A 22,634-nucleotide genomic window follows, 5' to 3' on the forward strand; every position below is an offset into this window, starting at 1 on the left:
CTACTGTTATCAAGAGCCCACAACTCCTCATTCCACAGCAGCTGTCTCCAAAGCATTCTCTGTTTCCACTGTCCATTCACCTCTGTCTATAGCAAGTGCTATATTGTAATTACATTGGCTAGATTCCAAAGTATGCTTGCCTAGTAGAGTTGTAGCCTCGACTGTCTGTGTCTTTCCATGAATTCTATATTTATGGTGCTGCAGGCCAGACTTCTGGATGATTTCTTCCACTGGAAATTTGGGCATAGTATGTATTGTTAAGCTTCTGTTTTAAAAAAGCCAGGAAATTAAATCCTTCGGAAAAACCTCTGCTTTATGATTGTGGGATAATGCTACTTTGCCTACAATTCAAATCACAACACTCCCTTGCAATATCATGCCTGCAGTATCAATAGGGAAAAAATGCCACATTATGTATACATCCTAAAAATTATAGCTCATTCTAGGACTACTCTATTTGGAACTTTGTCCTGCCAAGACAAGATATCGCAAGACAATATTGGGCCTTATCTGGGCATTATGAACAGGAGAAGATTTGAAGCACTGGATATATTCTTGAGTCAGTTTCTCTCAGTATTACTGATTTTTGGATACTAATGGCAGTACCACAGTGGAACCAATAATCTCAAGAGGTGGTGAGTGCCCCAACATTGGAGGCATTAAAGAGAAATTTAGACAACTACCTGGCAATCCTTTGATATTTTTGCATTGAGCAGGGGGTTGGACTTGATGGCCTTATAGGCCCCTTCCAATTTCACTGTTCTTTGATTCTATGAATAACCTTGTTCATGACATGCAGGCAGAACACTGTATTTTTATCTGAACATGTTATGCGTAAATGGTTAGACTCTAAAAATTAAATTTAAAAGTTTTTTCCTGTTGTCATATTGATAGCATAATTAGGCAACACACAAGCATTCTTCGGCTAAAATCCAATAGCAAGTCACAACCGGAATAAGACTCATTGAATCAGTGCAACTCATGGACAAGTTGACCTACCAGATCACCACTACTTCAATGGACCTACTCTAGTTGTGAACATTACATGGCCTTTATAATAAAAATCATTTCCCTTCCTGTAACTTAAACTAGAGCAGGAGAGGCTGGTTCTTCTTGCTCCTCTACTTGAGATACTTGGGGTTTTCATTTTGTATTTAAGTTGAATAACTAATTATTTCAATTAAAATTCCACTTATTTCAAACATCATCTAAGCATATTTTAGCTATTAATTGCCATTCTAACATATATTTCACAGCTGTTGCTCTTATTATGAAGTGTTTGGGGGAAGGGTGTCAAGATGCCTTAGAGCCATTTTCCCCCATTCACTGGGCTAATTTTTTTTTTTAAAGAGGAATAATGCCCTCTTCATGACTGTAATCTTCCACTGCAAAAAATTCCAGGTGGGTTACTTGTTAGTTTGTTGCTGCATGGTGCCTTAAAAGCCAAAAAGTTCCCTCTGGCATAAGCTTTCATTTGCTATCACCTACATCTTAAGATGCATGGGATTTAACCTCTATATGTAAAGATACATATATGCTTGTATAAATGTCTGTCTGTTGAGGCGGCTCTGAGTGTATGCATGCACATCCCTAAATTTAACCAAAAATCTAAATTAATGTATGTGATTTACTTTAAAGAAAGCATGTTTAGAATGAAATAAACCATTATTTTTCTTTTGTAGATCTTTATACGTAGGACAGTGTTTGCTCACCTAAAAATAAACTTTGCCTATGCTATGCCTCCCCCCACCCATTTTTTGCCCTGTTGTCACCACTGGCTGTTACACTAATTTGCCTGGGTAATATTTAGTTTGGCTGCTCCTGAACCAAGTAATTAGTGACTCGTGAGATGGGGGGGGGAGAGACAAAGCCACAGAAAGCCACAAAAGAAGCGGAGAGATGAAAACAGAAGATTAAAGGAGACGAACTATAAGAGCAGCAAGCAGTGTGGGTTGAGGCAGCTCAGGGTTTCGTCTTCAGTTACCCATGCAAAAATAGCAACAGCAAGTGCACATGGAAGTGGCAGATAAGGAAAACATTGAACAGAAAATGTGCTGTTGTGTTTTTCTGGAAATAAATCATGTACTGATTGCTTCTAAAGTTGAAGGTCTGGGTGCTACTTACTGTCACAAACATAGGGTTTATCGTGGTCATCCATGGAAGAAACATCATTCCTTCTCCTGCCGCCACCAGACCCCCGAGCCTAGGACAAAACCAAGACGTTAATGCACATACTGCTTTTCTGCTGTCACCTAAAGTATACATGTCACAGCACGCTTTAATGCAGAACAAATATTACCCCCGCAAAATATCTGTTACATAAACACTCTTGTGTTCTTAGCAACAAAGATACAATTTCATATTCATGACAGCATCCGAGTGTTTATGCAGCAGGTTTATGAAGCAAAAATAGGGTTTTAAAATTGTGTAGTCAGTTAAAAGCCATGCAAAATCCAAGAGCGACTTATCTAAAATTACTGACAGGTGTCCAAGTTCATACACAGCACCACTTAGTTCACCATGAAGACGGCCAAGGGAACATGGGCCAGAGTGTATATGTAAGGCAGGGACACCCAGCATTCATGGGAGCCAACTGGGGTTGATGTTTCCCAGTGGGACCCATCTAACTGTGTCCCTAGACTCAGATTTCCTGACTGACAGCTGAGAGCTATGTCAGGACATTGTGGGAAACTGAAACGGCAAGCTGCTTGCAAGTACTTGCCAACGATTAAGGGAGCACTGCTGCCTACTGTTTTTAAGATCACTTGGCAGAGGTCAAATAGGTATAAGAGGCTGATCACTGGGTGGAACTTTGCCATGACACCCATCACACCTACCCTTTGCTCCTGGTGCTTGAAGGGTATACAGCAGGGGTGGGCGATTAATTTCCATAGGGGGCCACATGAAAAATCTGAACTGTGTTCAGGGGTGGGTAGTAATAGGCCCCCAATTTGTGAGTAGTAATAGGCCCCCATTGGGTGAGGCCCTGCGGTGAACAAACTACAAGGCTGACATAGTTAATTCTCTAAACTTTTTGCAGGGGGGAAGAAACACGCTCCCCTCTGAGATTCGCCTGGCCCCCTCGCTGGACCTTTACAAAAACCAACTCAAGACCTGGTTATATAGACAGGCCTTCCCTCCAGGCACTACGTAATTTTCTCTCTCCATCTCCTCTGTTTTGTGTAAATGTTGAAAATTGTTATTTCATATTAATTGTTTTTATTCTGTGTTTTGTGAGCCATCCAGAGTAGACTATGTCTAAATGGGAAGCATAGAAGCTCAATAAATAAAATAAAATAAAATAAGAAAAAAAAACCTGACACTGAGCTGTCTCACCTGTCTTCCATTCCCCCGTGGCCTCTCCGACTGTCTTCTATCCCGCACAGGCGACGTGATGCATCATCACGTTGCCTGCACAATTATCGCTTTCAGCCTCTTGAGATGCAGGCTCTGCAGCCTGCGGCTCAAGAGTAACAGTCAAAACTCACAAGATCCCAGCATCGGATCTTGCAAGTTTTGCTTACTGCCATGCTGGGTGACCGGAGCCGGCTCACTCAGTGGCGACGGGCAGGCGAGACAGGAGCGGTGATGGGCAGGCCAGACTGCAGCGACGACTAGCAGGCTGGAGAGGAGTGGCTCTCGGGCCGTATGTAGCCCGCGGACCGCACTTTGCCCAGGTCTGGTATACAGCAACAGAATCAGCACTTTCATGTTCCACATATTTACATTTACTTACAATTTATTTCCCCTTCATAGATTGCTGCCTTGTCGTGGCAAAGGGGCTTGAGTAACTCAGAGGAGCTATGGGCTCTGCTGTGCAGGCACACCCAAGAGGGACAGGACAAAGTGGAGAGTTCCGATTAAACGCAGTCCACCTGGAGTAGGAACTGGCAATGCCACTCCGGTATCTTTACCAAGAACGCCCCGTGATCAGAAACAAAAGGCTAAAAGATATGATGCTGGAAGATGGGACCCTCAGGTCGAAAGGCGTCCCACATGCTACTAAGGAAGAGCGGAGGACAAGTACAAGTAGCTCCAGGGCTAATGAAGTGGTTGTGCCAAAGCCAAAAGGACGCTCAGCTGTGGACGTGCCTATATGTGAAAGGAAAGTCCAATGCTGCAAAGAAAAATATTGCATAGGAACCTGGAATGTAAGATCTATGAACCTTGGGAAGCTGGAGGTGGTCAAACAGGAGATGGCAAGAATAAACATCGACATCCTGGGCATCAGTGAACTAAAATGGACAGGAATGGGCGAATTCAATTCAGATTATTATCATATCTACTATTGTGGGCAAGAATCCCGTAGAAGGAATGGAGTAGCCCTCATAGTCATCAAAAGAGTGGGAAAAGCTGTAATAGGATATAATCTCAAAAATGATAGAATGATGTCAATACGAATTCAAGGCAGACCTTTCAACATCACAATAATCCAAGTTTATGCACCAACCACCATTGCTGAGGAGACTGAAATTGAACAATTTTATGAAGATTTACAACACCTTCTAGAACTGACACCAAAAAAAGATGTTCTTCTCATTCTAGGGGACTGGAATGCTAAAGTAGGGAGTCAAGAGATAAAAGGAACAACAGGAAAGTTTGGCCTTGGAGTTCAAAATGAAGCAGGGCAAAGGCTAATAGAGTTTTGTCAAGAGAACAAGCTGGTCATAACAAACACTCTTTTCCAACAACACAAGAGGCGACTCTATACATGGAAATCACCAGATGGGCAATATCGAAATCAGATTGATTATATTCTCTGCAGTCAAAGATGGAGAAGCTCAATACAGTCAGCAAAAACAAGACCTGGAGCTGATTGTGGCTCTGATCATCAGCTTCTCATAGCAAAATTCAAGCTTAAACTGAAGAGAGTAGGAAAAATCACTGGGCCACTTAGGTATAATCTAAACCACATCCCTTATGAATGCACAGTGGAAGTAAAGAACAGGTTTAAGGAACTAGATTTGGTGGAGAGGGTGCCTGAAAAACTTTGGAGAGAGGCTCGTAACACTGTACAGGAGGCAGCAACAAAATCCATCCCCAAGAAAACGAAATGCAAGAAAGCAAAGTGGCTGTCCCACGAGGCCTTAGAAACAGCAGAGAGGAGAAGGGAAACAAAATGCAAGGGAGATAGGGAAAGCTACAGAAAACTGAATGCAGACTTCCAAAGAATAGCAAGGAGAGACAAGAGGGCCTTCTTAAATGAACAATGCAAAGAAATAGAGGAAAATAACATAAAAGGAAAAACCAGAGATCTGTTCAAGAAAATTGGAGATATTAGAGGAACATTTTGTGTAAAGATGGACATGATAAAGGACAAAAATGGGAGGGACCTAACAGAAGCAAAGACAGCAAAAAGAGGTGGCAAGAATACACAGAGGAATTATATCAGAAAGATTTGGATATCCCGAACAACTCACACAATGTAGTTGCTGATCTCGAGCCACACATCCTGGAGAGTGAAGTCAAGTGGGCCTTAGAAATCCTGGCTAACAACAAGGCCAGTGGAGGTGATGGCATTCCAGTTGAACTATTTAAAATCTTAAAAGATGATGCTGTTAAGGTGCTACATTCAATATGCCAGCAAATTTGGAAAACTCAACAGTGACCAGACGACTGAAAAAGATCAGTCTACATCCCAATCCCAAAGAAGGGCAGTGCCAAAGAATGCTCCCACTACCGTACAATTGCACGCATTTCACACGCTAGCAAGGTTATGCTCAAAATCCTCCAAGGTAGGCTTCAGCAGTATGTGGACCGAGAACTCCCAGAATTACAAGCTGGATTCCGAAGGGGCAGAGGAACTCGAGACCAAATTGCTAACATGTGCTGGATTATGGAGAAAGCCAGAGAGTTCCAGAAAAATATCTACTTCTGCTTCATTAACTATGCAAAGGCCTTTGACTGTGTGGACCACAGCAAACTATGGCTAGTCCTTAACAAAATGGGAGTGCCTGACCACCTTATCTATCTCCTGAGAAACCTATATGTGGGACAGGAGGCAACAGTTAGAACTGGATATGGAACAACGGATTGGTTCACAATTGGGAAAGGAGTACGACAAGGCTGTATATTGTCCCCCGGCTTATTTAACTTATATGCAGAATACATCATGCAGAAGGCAGGACTGGATGAATCCCAAGCCGGAATTAAGATTGCCGGAAGAAATATCAACAACCTCCGATATGCAGATGATACCACTCTGATGGCAGAAAGTGAGGAGGAATTAATGAACCCTGTAATGAGGGTGAAAGAGGAGAGTGCAAAAAAATGACCTGAAACTCAACATCAAAAAAACTAAGATCATGGCCACTGGTCCCATCACCTCCTGGGAAATAGAAGGGGAAGATATGGAGGCAGTGACAGATTTTACTTTCTTCGGCTCCATGATCACTGTAGATGGAGACAGCAGCCACGAAATTATAAGACGCCTGCTTCTTGGGAGGAAAGCGATGACAAACCTTGACAGCATCTTAAAAAGCAGAGACATCACCTTGCCAACAAAAGTCCAAATAGTCAAAGCTATGTTTTTTCCTGTCGTGATGTATGGAACTGAGAGCTGGACCATAAAGAAAGCAGACCGCCAAAGAATTGATGCCTTTGAATTATGGTGCTGGAGGAGGCTCTTGAGAGTCCCCTGGACTGCAGAGAGAACAAACCTATCCATTCTAAAGGAAATCAACCCTGAGTGTTCACTGGAAGGACAGATCCTGAAGCTGAGGCTCCAGTACTTTGGCCATCTCATGAGAAGAGAAGACTCCTTGGAAAAGACCTTGATGTTAGGAAAGTGTGAGGGCAAGAGGAGAAGGGGATGACAGAGGATGAGATAGTTGGACAGTGTCATCGAAGCTACCAACAAGAATTTGACACAACTCCGGGAGGCAGTGGAAGACAGGAGGGCCTGGCGTTCTCTGGTCCATGGGGTCACGAAGAGTCGGACACGACTAAATGACTAAACAACAACAACAATTTATTTAAAATATGTTTACCCTGCCATTCTCCTTGAAAGGACTCAAGGCAGCTTATATCATTAAAAGACTATTTTAAACAGTGAGTATACAAATACTAAAAGAGAGCAAACAAATACCATACAAAAAACATAAGCAACACCAAAACACGTTCAAACAATCCATTTAAAAACTCCACTCAGTCAGTCAGTCAGTCAGTCAGTCACTCAGGGAAAGTCTGCCTGAGGAAAAAGGTTTTGACCTGCTTGCAAAAGAAAAGATGGGACCAGCCTAGCCTCCTGTGGGAAAGAATTCCAAAGTCTCTGTTGCTGGGAGCAGCAACAAAGAAGGCCCTCTCCTGTGACCCCCACCAACCGCACCTATGAAGGTGTCAGAAATGAGAGAAAGATCCCTCCTGATTATCTTACTTGAGCAAACTAATAAAGAAAGATGTGGTCCTTGAGATAGCTTGGACCTATGCCAATCGTAAATTTATATTACATTTTATATCATTTTGTTTTTAATGTAAAACTGTATTTCTTAAATTGTTTTTATCTTCTAAATTGTGAGCTGCCCAAAGTAGACTATGTCTAGATGGGCGGCATATAAATGCAATAAATAAATAAATAAATAAATAAATTTTAGGTGTTATAAAAAGGCAGAATTTGTTACTTATTTACTTTGTGATTTTTGTGGGGTTTTTTTGTTTTTGTTTTTGTTTTTACTACCAATGATGATGGGATCTGCTTTTTGTGTTTTGTACCTCATGGTGGCTTTTGGTATTGTTGCTGTGGTGGTAATGCCACTATTTTCTATTTTAACATCAATTTCCCCAATTTGAAGAGATCCTTCTAGAGCTCTTTGTATTCCATTTTCATTTTGAACTTCTTAGATAACTTAGAGTAATCAGCAAACTTGGATACTGTTTTACTCACCTTTATCTTATGGCCATTTAAAAACAAGCTAAAAACACCAGTCCCAAAACAGGTACCTGAGAGACAATGTTCACTTTCTGTCCCCAACACTGCAAGAACTCATAGTTCATTGGCATCTGCAACTTCCTGCTTCCCAATCAGCTTCCAACCCATAATAGGCATTCACCTCATATTCTATCTGACAGGTTTCCTCAAGAAGCTGTGGTGAAGGCATTTGTCAAAAATTTACATTTAAAAACAAGTCTATTACCTCACCTCTACCCAGGTGCTTTCTGATACTCAAAGAACTCTGTAAGTGTATTTATTCAGGTAGCTGATTTCTCATTGACTGAGACCCAAGGAGCCTCACAGCAAGATTAAAAAAGATGCAGATAAAAACAAATAAAAATATTCAAAAAGGTTATCAGATTATATTGTAATTAACTAGTGATAACCATTGAATTAATTTTTTTAAAAACACATCTCTCTTTCAAAAGAAAAAAATAGCATAATGCAAGTCATTTAAAAGCCCTTTCTTTAAGCAATCAGCCCCTGCCAAATTCTTGGTGCCATAAAATGATCTTTGCCTACCAGAAGAAGGACAATGGGAGGAGGCTACTCTAGCCCTCTCCAGCTGGCATGCCTGTGAGGAGGGTGAGATAGACTTTTCCTACCCAAAGATCTCAGAGGCCAAGCTGCAGAAGAAAGCTTGGCCCCAAGCTATGTAGGTCTCTAAAGGTCACAACCAGCACTTCAAATTTTGCTCAGAAACGTATCAGTATATATGAAGCTGATGTAACAAGAGAATCAAATTGTGTGCTCCCTGCAACTGACTGTCTCGTTAACTGGCTGCCGCTCTTTGGACCAGGTGAAATGTCTGAACACTTTTTGAAGGCAGCCCCACATAGAGCATATATGCAGTAATCCAAACAAGAGTAGTAAGTAAATCAGGAGTCACTGATATAAAGATGTCCTTAAATTAGTATCTCGGGGTGTCCTAATAACATGCACACAAGCTGATTTCTAATTTTTGCTTTGTTTTGTTGTGATGCTCTGCTTAGTTCTTTTTTCAAATTTGTGATCATCATGACATGCAAGCACTCAATAATCACCTACAACTGTGTATACTCTGCGTTATACAGCATGCAAATAACATGGCCACTATCTCAGGCTGTATAATATGCACTCTAGGATCTGAGGCCTTACTGCCCTGCCTATTGTTTCTAGACGATGCCCTTAACACACTTTCTTTTGCTCTCTCTCCAGAACTCTATGCTCTTGGCCTCCCAATCTCTCTGCCGTCACTCCCATAACTTCACGGCAAGCCTCAGGGGGGCTGGCGAATAGACAGCCACCCTAGAGGCCCAAACCAGAGTTCCACGTGCTTGCTGTCAGCGCTTCAGTATGTGGCATTCAGTCATCCACGGCTGCCTTGAGTCTCCTGCTGTTATACAGCAAAGAATTGATGTATGGAGCTGAAAAGCTTCAGCACTGCAGCCTTGGAGCGCTCAAATGGAGCTGAGCAGGGATGTTTGCCAGAAGGACAGATGAAGGGGCTCAAGATTAAAAACGAACTCATGCTGCGGGAAAGGAAGGGACGTGCACAAATTTGGAATGACCAGCACATTAGCTCCTGTGTATATTTTCTGTCACAGTGCTGCTCATCTCTTCCCTTGTACTCAAAACAACCAAACGCTTATAGGCCTAAATTCTAGATTTATGTGCTCCAGAAGGTCAGGGGCTGATTCATTCCTGGGCAGGTGATGGGAAAGATCTGCACCTGGAAAGAGTTAGTGCCAGTCAAAGTACAATACACTGCTGTGTAACATGGATAACTGGCCTGGTCTGGCATGAAACAGCTTCCTATGTTCTTATAGTTCAGTTGGTGGGAGTTCAGGGGGGGTTGTCTCTCTCTAGCATGCAACATGTAATACAGCTCATTTTGTAGCACCTGTACAAAATTTACTGCACAAAACTGGTTCCTTCTCAGAGACAAGTAGGATAGGTTTAAAACTCAATCCATTCTTAGCATATCCTACTTCACTGCTATTCCTAATACTTGTAACCAGAAAAGAAAGGCTGTGTCCGATGTCTCCCAAGATGGAAACATGAGCAGAAAAGAGTTAATAGCTTAGTGAATGATTAGTAAGCCCCAACATTCAATTCAGTTAAATTTAAGTTAGGCCATGGTCACACCAACAAAATGTTCTCTAGTTCTTCCCCCCCCCCTTTTGATTTCACAATTTAAATTTGCAGTCACATGATGCACGGCCATTAGCGAAACATTTAACTGGCATCATTTCTCACTCAGCCAGAGGCCTCTACTTTTTTTGAGGGGGGATCGTTTTTTAAAAAACCATGTGTTGTTGCATGTGTGACGATCTTATCACAACTTATCACAGCTACTATCACTATGCATATACTTATTAAACTGTTTTTAATTTTTTTTTAAAAAAATTCGCAGCATTTGTGCCAACGTCTGTCAAACAGTCTCAACAAGAAACTCTAGGCGCTTATTGAATTGGAAGGAAATTACTCGGTAACCCAAAAACATATTGGGATGCACATAGGACCTCAATGCACAACAGGAATGCAATCAAAAGCCATGTAACCACAGGGAGACATTTCACTGGTGTGACCACGACCTTAGAGAGGCCAATTTTTAACAGTTAAATTGAAATTAAGTTGCCATTTAAGCTGGCAAATTGTAGGTATATGACTGCAGAGTCAGAAGTCAGGAGTTTGATTCTCCACTATACAGTGGGGTCTCTACTTAAGAACTTAATCCGTATTGGAAGGTGGTTCTCAAGTTGAAAAGTTCTTATGTTGAATCTACATTTCCCATAGGAACGCATTGAAAACCATTTAATCCGTATCTGCTCTTTTCCGTCCATAGAAACTACAGTGGAACCTCTACTTAAGAACTTAATCTGTTTTGGAATGGTGTTCTTAAGTTGAAACGTTCTTAAGTTGAAGCAAAATTTCCCATAGGAATGGACTGAAAACCAATTAATCCGTTCTGGCTGTTTTTTTGTTATGTAGAGGTGCGTTCGTACATTGAAGCATTAGTTCCCATAGGAACTAATGCAAAGCTGGTCAATACGTACTCTACCACTAGGGGGAGAATTTTTTTTAACCTAAGATGACCTAAGGTTAAAAAAAGAGCAGGAAAGGTTTTTTTTCCTGTTCTTATCTTGGATTTCTGTTCTCAAGTAGAAGCAAAATTTAGCAAATGGAGCTGTTCTTAAGTTGGATTGTTCTTAAGTAGGGACGTTCTTAAGTAGAGACCCCACTGTACCTTTTTGGAGAGGACACAACATGTATTGGGCAAGCTGCACAGTTCCAGGGAACCCACAAAAGAAAGGAACAGTAAACCACTTCTGATCACCCAGTAACTAGAAAATCACCTTCAAAGGGTAGCCACAAGCTGAAATCAACTTGATAGCATGTTGTACTTGTTCTTAACTTAGGTTAAGTTGCTACAATAAAGCCTTGCCAAAAAAGTAGAGAAATCATAATCCTTATTTTATGCTTTCTGCTTCCCATTGTGAACTTTGAAAGAAACAAGGAGATTAATTTTTGGAAAATGCATTTCCTACCCACTCCACCAAAATCCTTCACTTAGTTTTTCTCTCTCTCCCTTCATTATCATCTCTTCTCCTTACCCTCTCCCTTCTATATTTATTGATTCCCAAGGTTATCTCTGCACTAGGGAATCAAAATTCAGTTTCCTGGGGCAAATAAAGAGCCTCTATGTAGTGTCCTGTGTAAAACTGGAGGAGTACCAACTTGATGTAAGGTAGGCTGCCAGCCCATTCTAAACCATCCTTTATTACATAATGATTTAAAATCTTTCCACATGCTTTGAGGCTACAAAGGCTACCAGCTTTGCACTCATTTGTTTAAGTTCTCAGCACAATTACCAAGGGACCACCTTCAGTGTTAAATGAGGTTTACTCTCTGGAAAAGTGTCCATTGACATTGCACTGCCAAACAGTACTGTATAAATGAAGGCCAAATAACTTTTACCCTATGCACAAGTATATGCATTTATTCATTATTTACATATCTGGTGTGTCTCTTCTTCGAACGTTTTATTTTTCTGCAAACATATTTATTTTTATGTGAAATACATGTCTCTGTATATACTTAGTTTGTAACCCTGCATCCCTGTATCTGGACTAAATTTCACTGAATTAATTAATTACTTTATTTATTATCATCATCATCATCATCACAGTACGGGCCAGTGAGCCTACCACCACCGTGCCAACATAGCCCAAACCAATGTTGGTGCCAAGCGATTGCGCTATACACCATTTGGGATGTGAGACCTTTAAATGTTACTTCTGCATGCCTCTCTGTCCCTGGTGCACCAACAGTGCAACAGAAGAAGGCACAGAGGGATGATGATGATTCAAAAACACCCGGTACAGTTAATCAAAATAGCAGAAACTATTATTATTATTATTATTATTATTATTATTATTATTATTATTATTATTATTATTATTATTATTATTATTATTATTATTATTATTATTATTATTATTAATTTCTATCCCACCCATCTAGACCAAAGGAATACTCTGGGCAGTTTACAAATTTATAAACATTAAAACTAATAAGCATATATTATAAATCCAAGATGGCAAAAGTATAAAAAATTAGGAGATAGCAGGAGGGAAAGTCTACCCAAATAGCCAGGTTTTAAGTTTGTTCCTGAAAACACCCAGAGAAGGAGCCAGGTGGATTTCTACTGGCAAGTTGTTCCAAAGGCGAGGGGCCACTGCTGAGAAGACCCGGTTCCTCATTCTTTCCTTCTGGACCTCTCTCAGCGTTAGGCCCCTCAGCTGCCCAGCCTGACTGGAACAAGTGACTCTGGCAGAACTAGGTTGGAGAAGGCGCTGTGCCAGATATCAAGGTCCTAAACCGTTTAGGGCTTTATATGTAATCATAAGAACTTTGAAATCAACACGGAAATGAATGGGCAGCCAATGCAAAGCAGCCAGAGTGGGGGAAATATGGTAGTACCTTTTCACCCCAGTAAGAAGTCTGGCTGCCACATTCTGCACCATCTGAAGTTCCCACGTCAGTCTCTATTTCTTTGCTCTGTGCTATTTGTATCCTGATTAAAGAAAAGTTACAGCACAGATGGCCAGCATTCAAGACAGTGTTCTGTTTAGCCCTTCAGTGTATCTTTTCGTTGGAAAAGCTGAGATCAAATGTTAGGTCACACCATGTCTTCCCCCTTACTTGTTCCTAACTTAAATAGCAGGCAAGTTACATTTCTTTATAATACCACATGAAAGACATACTGTACACCTAACGGCATGGCTGACTCTTGCATCTCAAGATATTTGGGATTAGTTTCTGTGATGGCCATAAATCTTGCCATTTTCTAGTTGGGAAATTTGTTTCCTTTTCCTTCATCAGTGTCATGATCAATTCTACCTACATGCACACCTATAGATTCACTACTCATGATTACTTAACACATATTAGTTGCCTCGTGACAATCTTCAATCATGAGACACAATTTTTAAGAACAGAAGTGCCATCAGTCCAATCACCATCACATCTTCTTCTCTAATTGACTGCATTTCATTTTGCAAATGCTCTGAGGCACATCTGATAGCCACAGCTCATTATCATCATCATCATCATCATTAATTCACATGCCACTGCAGACTTAAATACAAGTACTGAGTAATACCTGTTCGTGCCCTTGTATTTCATGCCAGACAGACACTACAACTCTCTTCCACCCTCAATAATTAATTAATTAGGCTGCAACACTGCATCCATACATCTGGAAGTATGTCTCACTGAACTCAATAGAACCTGCTTCTGAGTAGAAATATAAAGTATTGTACTTCAATTTATTCTTACCCTTATTTAATCCATGATATAATTTGAAAAGTGAGGTACCACTCCCTGTTTTCAATCACCCAGATATGAACACAACAATGGCTAAACATCCATCTGCACATATCCTATCCTCAGACAGGAAAAAGACAAAATTTCTGGGGGGTAGGGATGAAGATCTCCCAGATCCCATCTCTCTACCCCCTCCATTATAAATTCAAACCTGCAGGATTAGAAAGGGAGATTGCAGAAAGAAATTTGCTGCCTTGGGCAAGGGCAGGAGCCACTGCATGGGAAGGAGGTGGCTGATGATTGATGTGACTCCCAAAGATGAATCCATCAGCAGCTTGGGCACAACCCACAGGAATCCCATCTCCCCAGCATGGAACATAGCTTCAAGCCAACCAGCTTTGAGGCAATGACAAATTCAGAGTCACTCATCATTCATGCAAAGATTTCCCATGTCTACCAAGGTCAGGCCCTGGGCTGGAGCCCATATGAGCTCCTCCTCATCTCCTCTGTCACCTTCTGGAGGGCCAACAGATGCCACAGGTGGGGGGCAGGGGGCTTTGCAACCATCAAGCCAGCTTCTCAGTTGTTTTTTTCCAGTGTGATTATTTATTTTATTTTATTTTATTTTATTTTATTTAAATCAGGCCTGTCTGGTCTTTCGACAACTCTAGGCGGCTTCAAGATACATACATAAAAATGACAAATAAATATAACACAAAAAAGTTATTACATTAAATGACAAATTCTACAAGATGGAAAAAATAAAAACAAATTAAAAAGATAAATAAAGAAAAAGATCAAATATTGACTGGAGGGAAGGCCTGCGTGAGCATCCATGTTTTTAGTTGGTTATTAAAGATATCCAGAGTAGGGGCTGCACGATTCTCCAGAGGAAGATTGTTCCAGAGGCGAGGAGCTACCACCGAGAAGTCCTGGTTTCTTGTTTTTTCCTTCTGGGCCTCCCTTGGCGTCAAGCTCCTCAGCCTCACCTCCTGACTCGCTCAGGTGATACGAGTAGACCTTGGTGGGAGTGGGCGTTCCGCCAGATATCGAGGCCCTAAACCATTTGTGTGTGTGTGTGTGTTTAGTCATTTAGTCATGTCCGAATCCATGACCCCATGGACCAGAGCACGCCAGGCTCTCCTGTCTTCCACTGCCTCCCGGAGTTGTGTCAAATTCATTTTGGTTGCTTCGATGACACTGTCCAACCATCTCATCCTCTGTCATCCCCTTCTCCTCTTGCCTTCACACTTTCCTAACATCAAGGTCTTTTCCAAGGTGTCTTCTCTTCTCATGAGATGGCCAAAGTACTGGAGCCTCACCTTCAGCATCTGTCCTTCCAGTGAGCACTCAGGGTTGATTTCCTTTAGAATGGATAGGTTTGTTCTCTCTGCAGTCCAGGGGACTCTCAAGAGCCTTCTCCAGCACCACAATTCAAAAGCGTCAATTCTTTGGCGATCAGCTTTCTTTATGGTCCAGCTCTCAGTTCCATACATCACTACAGGGAAAACCATAGCTTTGACTATGCAGACTTTTGTTGGCAAGGTGATGTCTCTGCTTTTTAAGATGCTGTCAAGGTTTGTCATTGCTTTCCTCCCAAGAAGCAGGCGTCTTTTAATTTTGTGGCTGCAGTCTCCATCTGCAGTGATCATGGAGCCCCAGAAAGTAAAATCTGTCACTGCCTCCATATCTTCCCCTTCTTTTTCCCAGGAGGTGATGGGACCAGTGGCCATGATCATAGTTTTGTTTTTTTTTTTATGTTCAGCTTCAGACCGTTTTTTCCACTATCCTCTTTCACCCTCATTACAAGGTTCCTTAATTCCTCCTCACTTTCTGCCATCAGAGTGGTATCATCTGCATATCGAATGTTGTTGATGTTTCTTCCGGCAAACTTAATTCCTCCAGTCCTGCCTTTCGCATGATGTATTCTGCATATAAGTTGAATAAGCAGGGGGACAATATACAGCCTTGTCGTACTCCTTTCCCAATTCTGAACCAACCAGTTGTTCCATATCCAGTTCTAACTGGTGCTTCCTGTCCCACATATAGGTTTCTCAGGAGATAGATAAGGTGGTTAGGCACTCCCATTTCTTTAAAGACTTGCCATAGTTTGTTGTGGTCCACACAGTCAAAGGCTTTTGCATAGTCAAATGAAGGAGAAGTAGATGTTTTTCTGGAACTCTCTGATTTTCTCTGTAATCCAGCACATGTTAGGAATTTGGTCTCTAGTTCCTCTGCCCCTTCGGAATCCAGCTTGTACTTCTGGGAGTTCTCGGTCCACATACTGCTGAAGCCTACCTTGGAGGATTTTGAGCATAACCTTGCTAGTGTGTGAAATGAGTGCAATTGTACGGTAGTTGGAGCATTCTTTGGCACTGCCTTTCTTTGGGATTAGGATGTAGACTGTTCTTTTCCAGTCCTCTGGCCCCTGTTGAGCTTTCCAAACTTGCTTGCATATTGAATGTAGCACCTTAACAGCATCATCTTTTAAGATTTTAAATAGTTCAACTGGAATGCCATCACCTCCACTGGCCTTGTTGTTAGCCAGGCTTTCTAAGGCCCACTTGACTTCCCTCTCCAGGTTCTCTGGCTCAAGGTCAGCAACCACACTATCTGGATTCTCTGGGACATCCAGATCTTTCAGATATAATTCCTCTGTTTATTCTTGCCACCTCTTCTTGATGTCTTCTGCTTCTGTTAGGTCCCTCCAATTTTTGTCCTTTATCATGTCCATCTTTGCACAAAATGTTCCTCTAATATCATCAATTTTCCTGAACAGATCTCTGGTTTTTCCTTTTCTATTATTTTCCTCTATTTCTTTGCACTGTTCATTTAAGAAGGCCCTCTTGTCTCTCCTTGCTATTCTTTAGAAGTCTGCTGTCAATTTTCTGTAACTTTCCCTATCTCCCTTGCATTTTGTTTCCGTTCTCTTCTATTTGTAAGGCCTCGTTGGACAGCCGCTTTGCTTTCTTGCATTTCCTTTTCTTTGGGATGGTTTTTGCTGCTGCCTCCTGTACAATATTACGAGCCTCTATCCAAAGTTCTTCAGGCACTCTGTCCACCAAAACTAGTTCCTTAAATCTGTTCTTCACTTCCACTGTGTATTAATAAGGGAATTTGGTTCAGTTTATACCTGACTAGCCCAGTGGTTTTTCCTACTCTAGCTACATAGAGTGGTCATATCGACCAGATAGGCGGGGTAAAAGTAAGTAAGTAAGTAAGTAAGTAAGTAAGTAAAAGTAAGTAAGTAAGTAAGTAAGTAAGTAAGTAAGTAAGTAAGTAAATAAATAAATAAATAAATAAATAAATAAATAAATAAATAAATACTCTCTTCAGTTTAAGCTTGAGTTTTGCTATGTGAAGCTGATGATCAGAGCCACAATCAGCCTCAGGTCTTGTTTTTGCTGACTGTATTGAGCTTCTCCATCTTTGGCTGCAGAGAATATAATCAATCTGATTTTGGTATTGCCCATCTGGTAATGTGCCTCTTGTTTTGTTGGAAAAGGGTGTTTGTTATGACCAGCTTATTCTCTTGACAAAACTCTATTAGCCTTTGCCCTGCTTCATTTTGAACTCCAAGGCCAAACTTAACTGTTGTTCCTTTTATCTCTTGACTCCCTACTTTAGCATTCCAATCCCCTAGAATGAGAAGAACATCTTTCTTTGGTGTCAGTTCTAGAAGGTGTTGTAAATCTTCATAAAATTGTTGAATTTCAGTCTCCTCAGCATTGGTGGTTGGTGCATAAACCTGGATTACTGTGATGTTGAACGGTCTGCCTTGGATTCGTATTGACATCATTCTATCATTTTTGAGATTATATCCCATTACAGCTTTTCCCACTCTTTTGTTGACTTTGAGGGCTACTCCATTCCTTCTACGGGATTCTGTGTTTCCATGGTGAGTGCCGGGTCCAAATGTATCCCCAGGCTGTGGACCCCACTCTTTGTGGCAAGGGTCACCCCCCCATGAGAGAGAGTCACCCAAGCCACCGACAGTGGGGGCACCCACCCTCAGAATCTCCGTCTTGTCTGGGTTCAGCCTCAGCCCATTTTCCTGCATCCATTGCAGTACAGTCCCCAGGCAGCACTAGAGGGACAGAACGGCATCTCCTGCAGTTGGTGAAAAGGAGATGTAGAGCTGAGTGTCATCAGCATATTGATGACACAATGCCCCACACCCCCTGATGACCCCACCCAGTGGCTTCATATAGATGTTGAACAGCATTGGGGAGGTGATCGAGCCCTGTGGGACCCCACAACTGAGGGTCCATGGGGCTGATAAACTCTCCCCAAGCTGTACTCTCTGAGGACACTCCCCGAGGAAGGACCACAGCCATGTAAGCGAGCCTCCCCAGGAGAATACCGTGGTCGACGGCATCGAAAGCCACCGAGATGTTGAGAAGGACCAACATAGATGTTTTAGCCTATCAGCCTCCCTCAACAGGTCATCATACAGGATGACCAATGCCGTCTCTGTACCATGGCACGGCATGAAGCCCGACTGAAACGGGTCCAGGGTATCTGTTTCATCCAAATGAGCCTGAAGCTGGTTAGCCACCACCCTCTCAACCACTTTGCTAATGAAAGAAACCTTGGCGATGGGCCTATAATTGCCAGTTTCGCCCACCGCCAAATTAGGTTTCTTCTTTATGGTCCTAATAAGTGTCTCCTTGAGGGCAGGAGGAACCCTGCCCTCAAGGAAAGACTCACTTATTATTACTGTGGCCCATTCTGTTGTTATCGGCCTGGTTACTTTGATTAGCTAGGCCAGGCAAGGTTCAAGGGAGGAGGTGGTGGCCCGACAGCGATCAACCGCTTTGTCCACAGTATCTGGCATTACAGGCTGAGAAAGATCAAAGATTCACCGAGCAAGATGGTTAGGTAAGTTGACCTGGAGTTAGTTTAAGTTCCAACGTATTTCTAACAGTAAATGCATGGCACAGCTTCCTCCATCTCCAGCTACAGTCTATCCTGAATAAATACCCTTCTAGCCAAACAGGCCAATAAGCCCTAACAAAACCACACCCAACTCCTGTCTAATTCATCTAACTCCACCTAGTAACATGACAGCAGAATGGGGAAGGTGGGGAATAAAATATGGGGCAGCCCTGCAACTAAAGATATGGATTGGTCCTAATAATTCACAATAGTGTGCATCTCTTGTTGTGTCATGTGCAGGTCAGTTGAAAAACAATAGCAGCCAGAGGAAACCACAACAAGCCAAGAACAGGCAGAGGTGAAAGAAGATTTTTTCAAGAGGAAAGCCAGCAATAGACAAAGAGGATAATTTATGGAAGGATAAAAATGTAGTCTGCAATGTATTCCTCTTCTCAGTCTTATGGTTACTCTTGCATGATGCCACTAGCACCTCCCTCCTGCATCCTGCCTGTGGCACATAATGATATAGTCACTCCTTGGTGGCCTTGTTCCGCCACACACACAAACACACACACACACACAGAGGCCATTTACTAGGAAGATACTGATGGAGGAAAGGAAAGGGGATTGTGAGCATTTGGTTAATGTGAAAGCGCTCCCTGTTGTGAATTTGCTAGTGGGGGCTGGCAAGGGCTGGTGTTATGCTCAGTCCTGAGAGCCTTCGGCAGTTCACTCCAGAGAGCAAGGGAGGGTCAGGGCAGGCGGGCAGGCAGGCAGGCAGGCAACATGACGAGTGGGAGGTGAGCTGCCTGCCTTCACGCTGTGTGGGTTTCCTGCCAGGGGATCTGATTATTGAGAGCCTCCAGCTGCAGAACCATGCAGAGAACACTGATCAATAGCCAGCTCTTTCCTGCACTGAAACTGCCAGGGGAAAAGATATAGCTTCAGTTCATCTGAAAATCCAGACAGAACAAAAAAATAACAGTAATAAAACTTACAATGGCTCGGCAAACAAATACGTCCATGCAACTGGGGTTGGGGGTGGGGAGAGAGATAATTCTGTTTCCTTTGTGGTTTCATGACATGACAATATTCTAAACCAAAAACACTCAAATGAGCATGTCATAGACAGACCGTAAGGTTAGAAATAAATAATCTTTATCCCCCCCTAACATATGGAGATGTCATATACCACAGGTATCATTAACCTTTGTGTCTATCTGTGAATGCAAATATCTACAGTAACAGAGCATGTGTCAATATGAAAATGGGGGTCATCCTTTCCCCCTTTCTTCGTCCCGTATGACTAAGGCAACCTACCCGTCCTCTGGGTCTATTCTTTCGTTTTGGAATATCCTCTTCCATTTCTTCCTCTTCATTCACTTCATCCGCATTTTCATCGTTTTCCAAAACCCTCTGTAGTTAAAACAATAAACCGTAATTAAAAACAAATCCCAGCACAACACAGGATTTTCAACAGAAGGGCAAAGACAGAAGGGAACATTTATTATCAGCACGTGCACTTCAGAGTTTGAAGCAAAAAAAAAAACCTGTTTTCATATGGCACATGAAATAGGGCTATGCCAGATTTTCAGAATTAACTATTTTTTTAAAAAGTTTTTTTTTTTTTGGACTACATGTCCCAGAAATATACAGCCAGCATGGTTACAGGCTATGCTGCAGAATTTGAGGAAATCTAGTCCAAGAAAGTAACTGTTACAATGTCAGGAAATACGCAGTCTCAAGGATAAGAGGCTGTTCTTTAATCTGGAGCGCTCTTTGCAGTCTGTCCACAAACCCATATTGGCTATCGGTGCTATTTCTTTTTCAATGCTCCTTTTTTCCTCTCAAAGACTAGTGACATCAATATGTTACCAACAGAGGTGTGCATATCTGTGTTTCTGTGCTTTCAAGGTATGTGAGATATTTCAGGAGTGGTTTTATCAGTTTTGCTCCTCCAGTGAGGTTCCATAGCTGAGTGGAGATTTGAACTCAGGCCTCCTGAGTCCTAATCCATCATTCTATCCACACCACACTAGGTATCTTATAGTCCCTCCCAAAACCTTGGCATCATACATTTACAAATCATTACAGCAGCACAATCTCTGACATAGACACATATTCACGTGTACTCTATGCCTATGAGCAGCGACTTACTTTCATATAAGTTTATGGCATAAAGATCACAAAAGATTAATAGACTGGTGTCCGACTGAACCCCAATCATTTCAGTATTAGAGATATAGGAAGTAGAGCCAGGCCACCAGAAAGAACACTCCCAGTCACCTGGATTTCTTGCAGAGTGTCCTCCTCTTTCGTATCGATCTTCTTTTCAAGTCCTTCTCCACGCAACAAGGCTTCCAGGGTGGTCCCCTCTGTTGTGAAGCCATCCTTCTTCAGAGGCAGGTCCACTTCTAAAGAAACCAAATGCAAAAAAATTGAAGCTACCATTATTTCACACCGAGCCGAGGATGTGCAAGCAAAGATAAATCACAGAATACATGACATTATTAAAAATCCTGGCTGATGAACAAAGCTGGTTTCAGAATACAAAGAGCCACCCTGGATCAAACCCTTAATTTTACATCATTTGGTGGGGAAATGCACCAGCAGAGATAAAAGGTGCTTGTTTGCAGCTTTCGCTGACTTTAAATCTGCCTTTGATTCCACCTACAGTGATGAATTCAGGTGCAAACCTGAGGCTTCTATAGTGGACCATTGCTTGTAACTGTTTATTTATAAGCTTTATGAAAAATACAAAGTTAAAAACAAGATGTAACCTGGACACTTATCTGGCCATGCATCAAGTGATAACTTGAACTTGCAAAAGAGCTACCAGCAGATCAAAACCTTGCCAAAACATATGGTATCTATTAATGAGATCACAATCTGCAAAACAACAAATGTTTCACACTTATTCCTTCTTCAGCTTCTAGGCACTTCCTCTCAAGGTGACAGTCAAATGGCTCAGCAAGTAGTGATAATTAAGCTGCATTCCCTTTAGATAGGTGTCATTCTTCTTTCCTAATCACCTCTCCCACTAGCAGTTAAGCATATATTCTGAAGGCCTGCTTCAAAGCCCCACTGGTCCAAAAACCACATCAAAATTCGTAAGTGCCTGTTTACTTCCACTCCCCAGACAGCTTCCTCAAAGGTTCCAAAGGACGAAAGATCTGCCCACACAAGCAGTGCTATTTTGAAAAAGAAAGAAGTATCAGACTGCCCCATCTTCAGAAGCCACCTTCTGAAGAACCCGCTTTTCAAAATACGATATGGGCTTCTTAGCAACTTATAGGAGTCAGCTTTTCAAATTCTCACTAACGCAAACCTGGAATAGAAAGTTCTTAGCATGAAATTCCATCATGCTAATTTTTTATCATGTTTGATGTTCTCACATCTATTTTTTTATCAGCAAAAAATGTCTTTTTTAATTAAAATACTCTGAGCTTAGCCATAACTAGAAATATGTAGGTCTTTAGCAATGTGTCTGATCTGAAAAGAAAATGTTAGCAAGATCCAGCACCTAGAGAGAGCAGCAATCACAAACTCTTCGGAGTCATATAGCCTGGGAAGAGTTTGGAGGTGACCAAGTTACACATAATTAATTAAATGTAATCAATTCCTTTTTGGAATAACTGACAAAGATGTACCTGCTTGCTTGTTTATTTGGACATTTCTGGGAGGCGTACACAAAACTACTGTAATTGAAAGCAATTAAGACATATAAACATAAACTGTAGAACACAAATTAAACCAGAACAATTTAACCAATTTAAATCATTTAAAATCTGCACACTTATAACAGGAGTCCACAACCAATTCCAGCTCTGATTCTTCAACCCCAAAGGTTTTGGTGAAGAGTCACATTTTTGCTTGGTGCCCAAATGTCAACACCATTTGGATCTCCAAGGGGGGAGCATTTCACAACTGGGCCATCCCAGCAGAGGCGGCACTCTGCAATTAAGTTACATGATTCTGATATGCAATTATGTTAACAGCAACTGTAGCTTCATAA

The 22,634-nt window shown here is 41.8% G+C and overlaps 1 protein-coding gene across 7 annotated transcripts in view; it reads right to left on the reverse strand.

Moving 5' to 3' along the window:
* The window catches only part of DPF3 (double PHD fingers 3), a 233,396-nt gene that overhangs the window by 72,344 nt on the left and 138,418 nt on the right, over positions 1-22,634 (reverse strand). For all 7 annotated transcript variants that reach the window (XR_013543815.1, XR_013543814.1, XM_020788476.3 and 4 more), the window contains exons 4-6: positions 20,906-21,033; positions 19,940-20,035; positions 2,125-2,203 (exon numbers count right to left, since the gene is read on the reverse strand). Coding sequence is in view for 5 of the 7 variants with exons in the window: in XM_020788476.3 (XP_020644135.1) it covers positions 2,125-2,203; positions 19,940-20,035; positions 20,906-21,033 (303 nt within the window). In the remaining 2 variants the exon portion in view is untranslated. The remainder of the gene's footprint in view (positions 1-2,124; positions 2,204-19,939; positions 20,036-20,905; positions 21,034-22,634) is intronic.

This window comes from Pogona vitticeps, chromosome 1 (genome assembly GCF_051106095.1).
Source record: "Pogona vitticeps strain Pit_001003342236 chromosome 1, PviZW2.1, whole genome shotgun sequence".
NCBI lineage: Eukaryota > Metazoa > Chordata > Lepidosauria > Squamata > Agamidae > Pogona > Pogona vitticeps.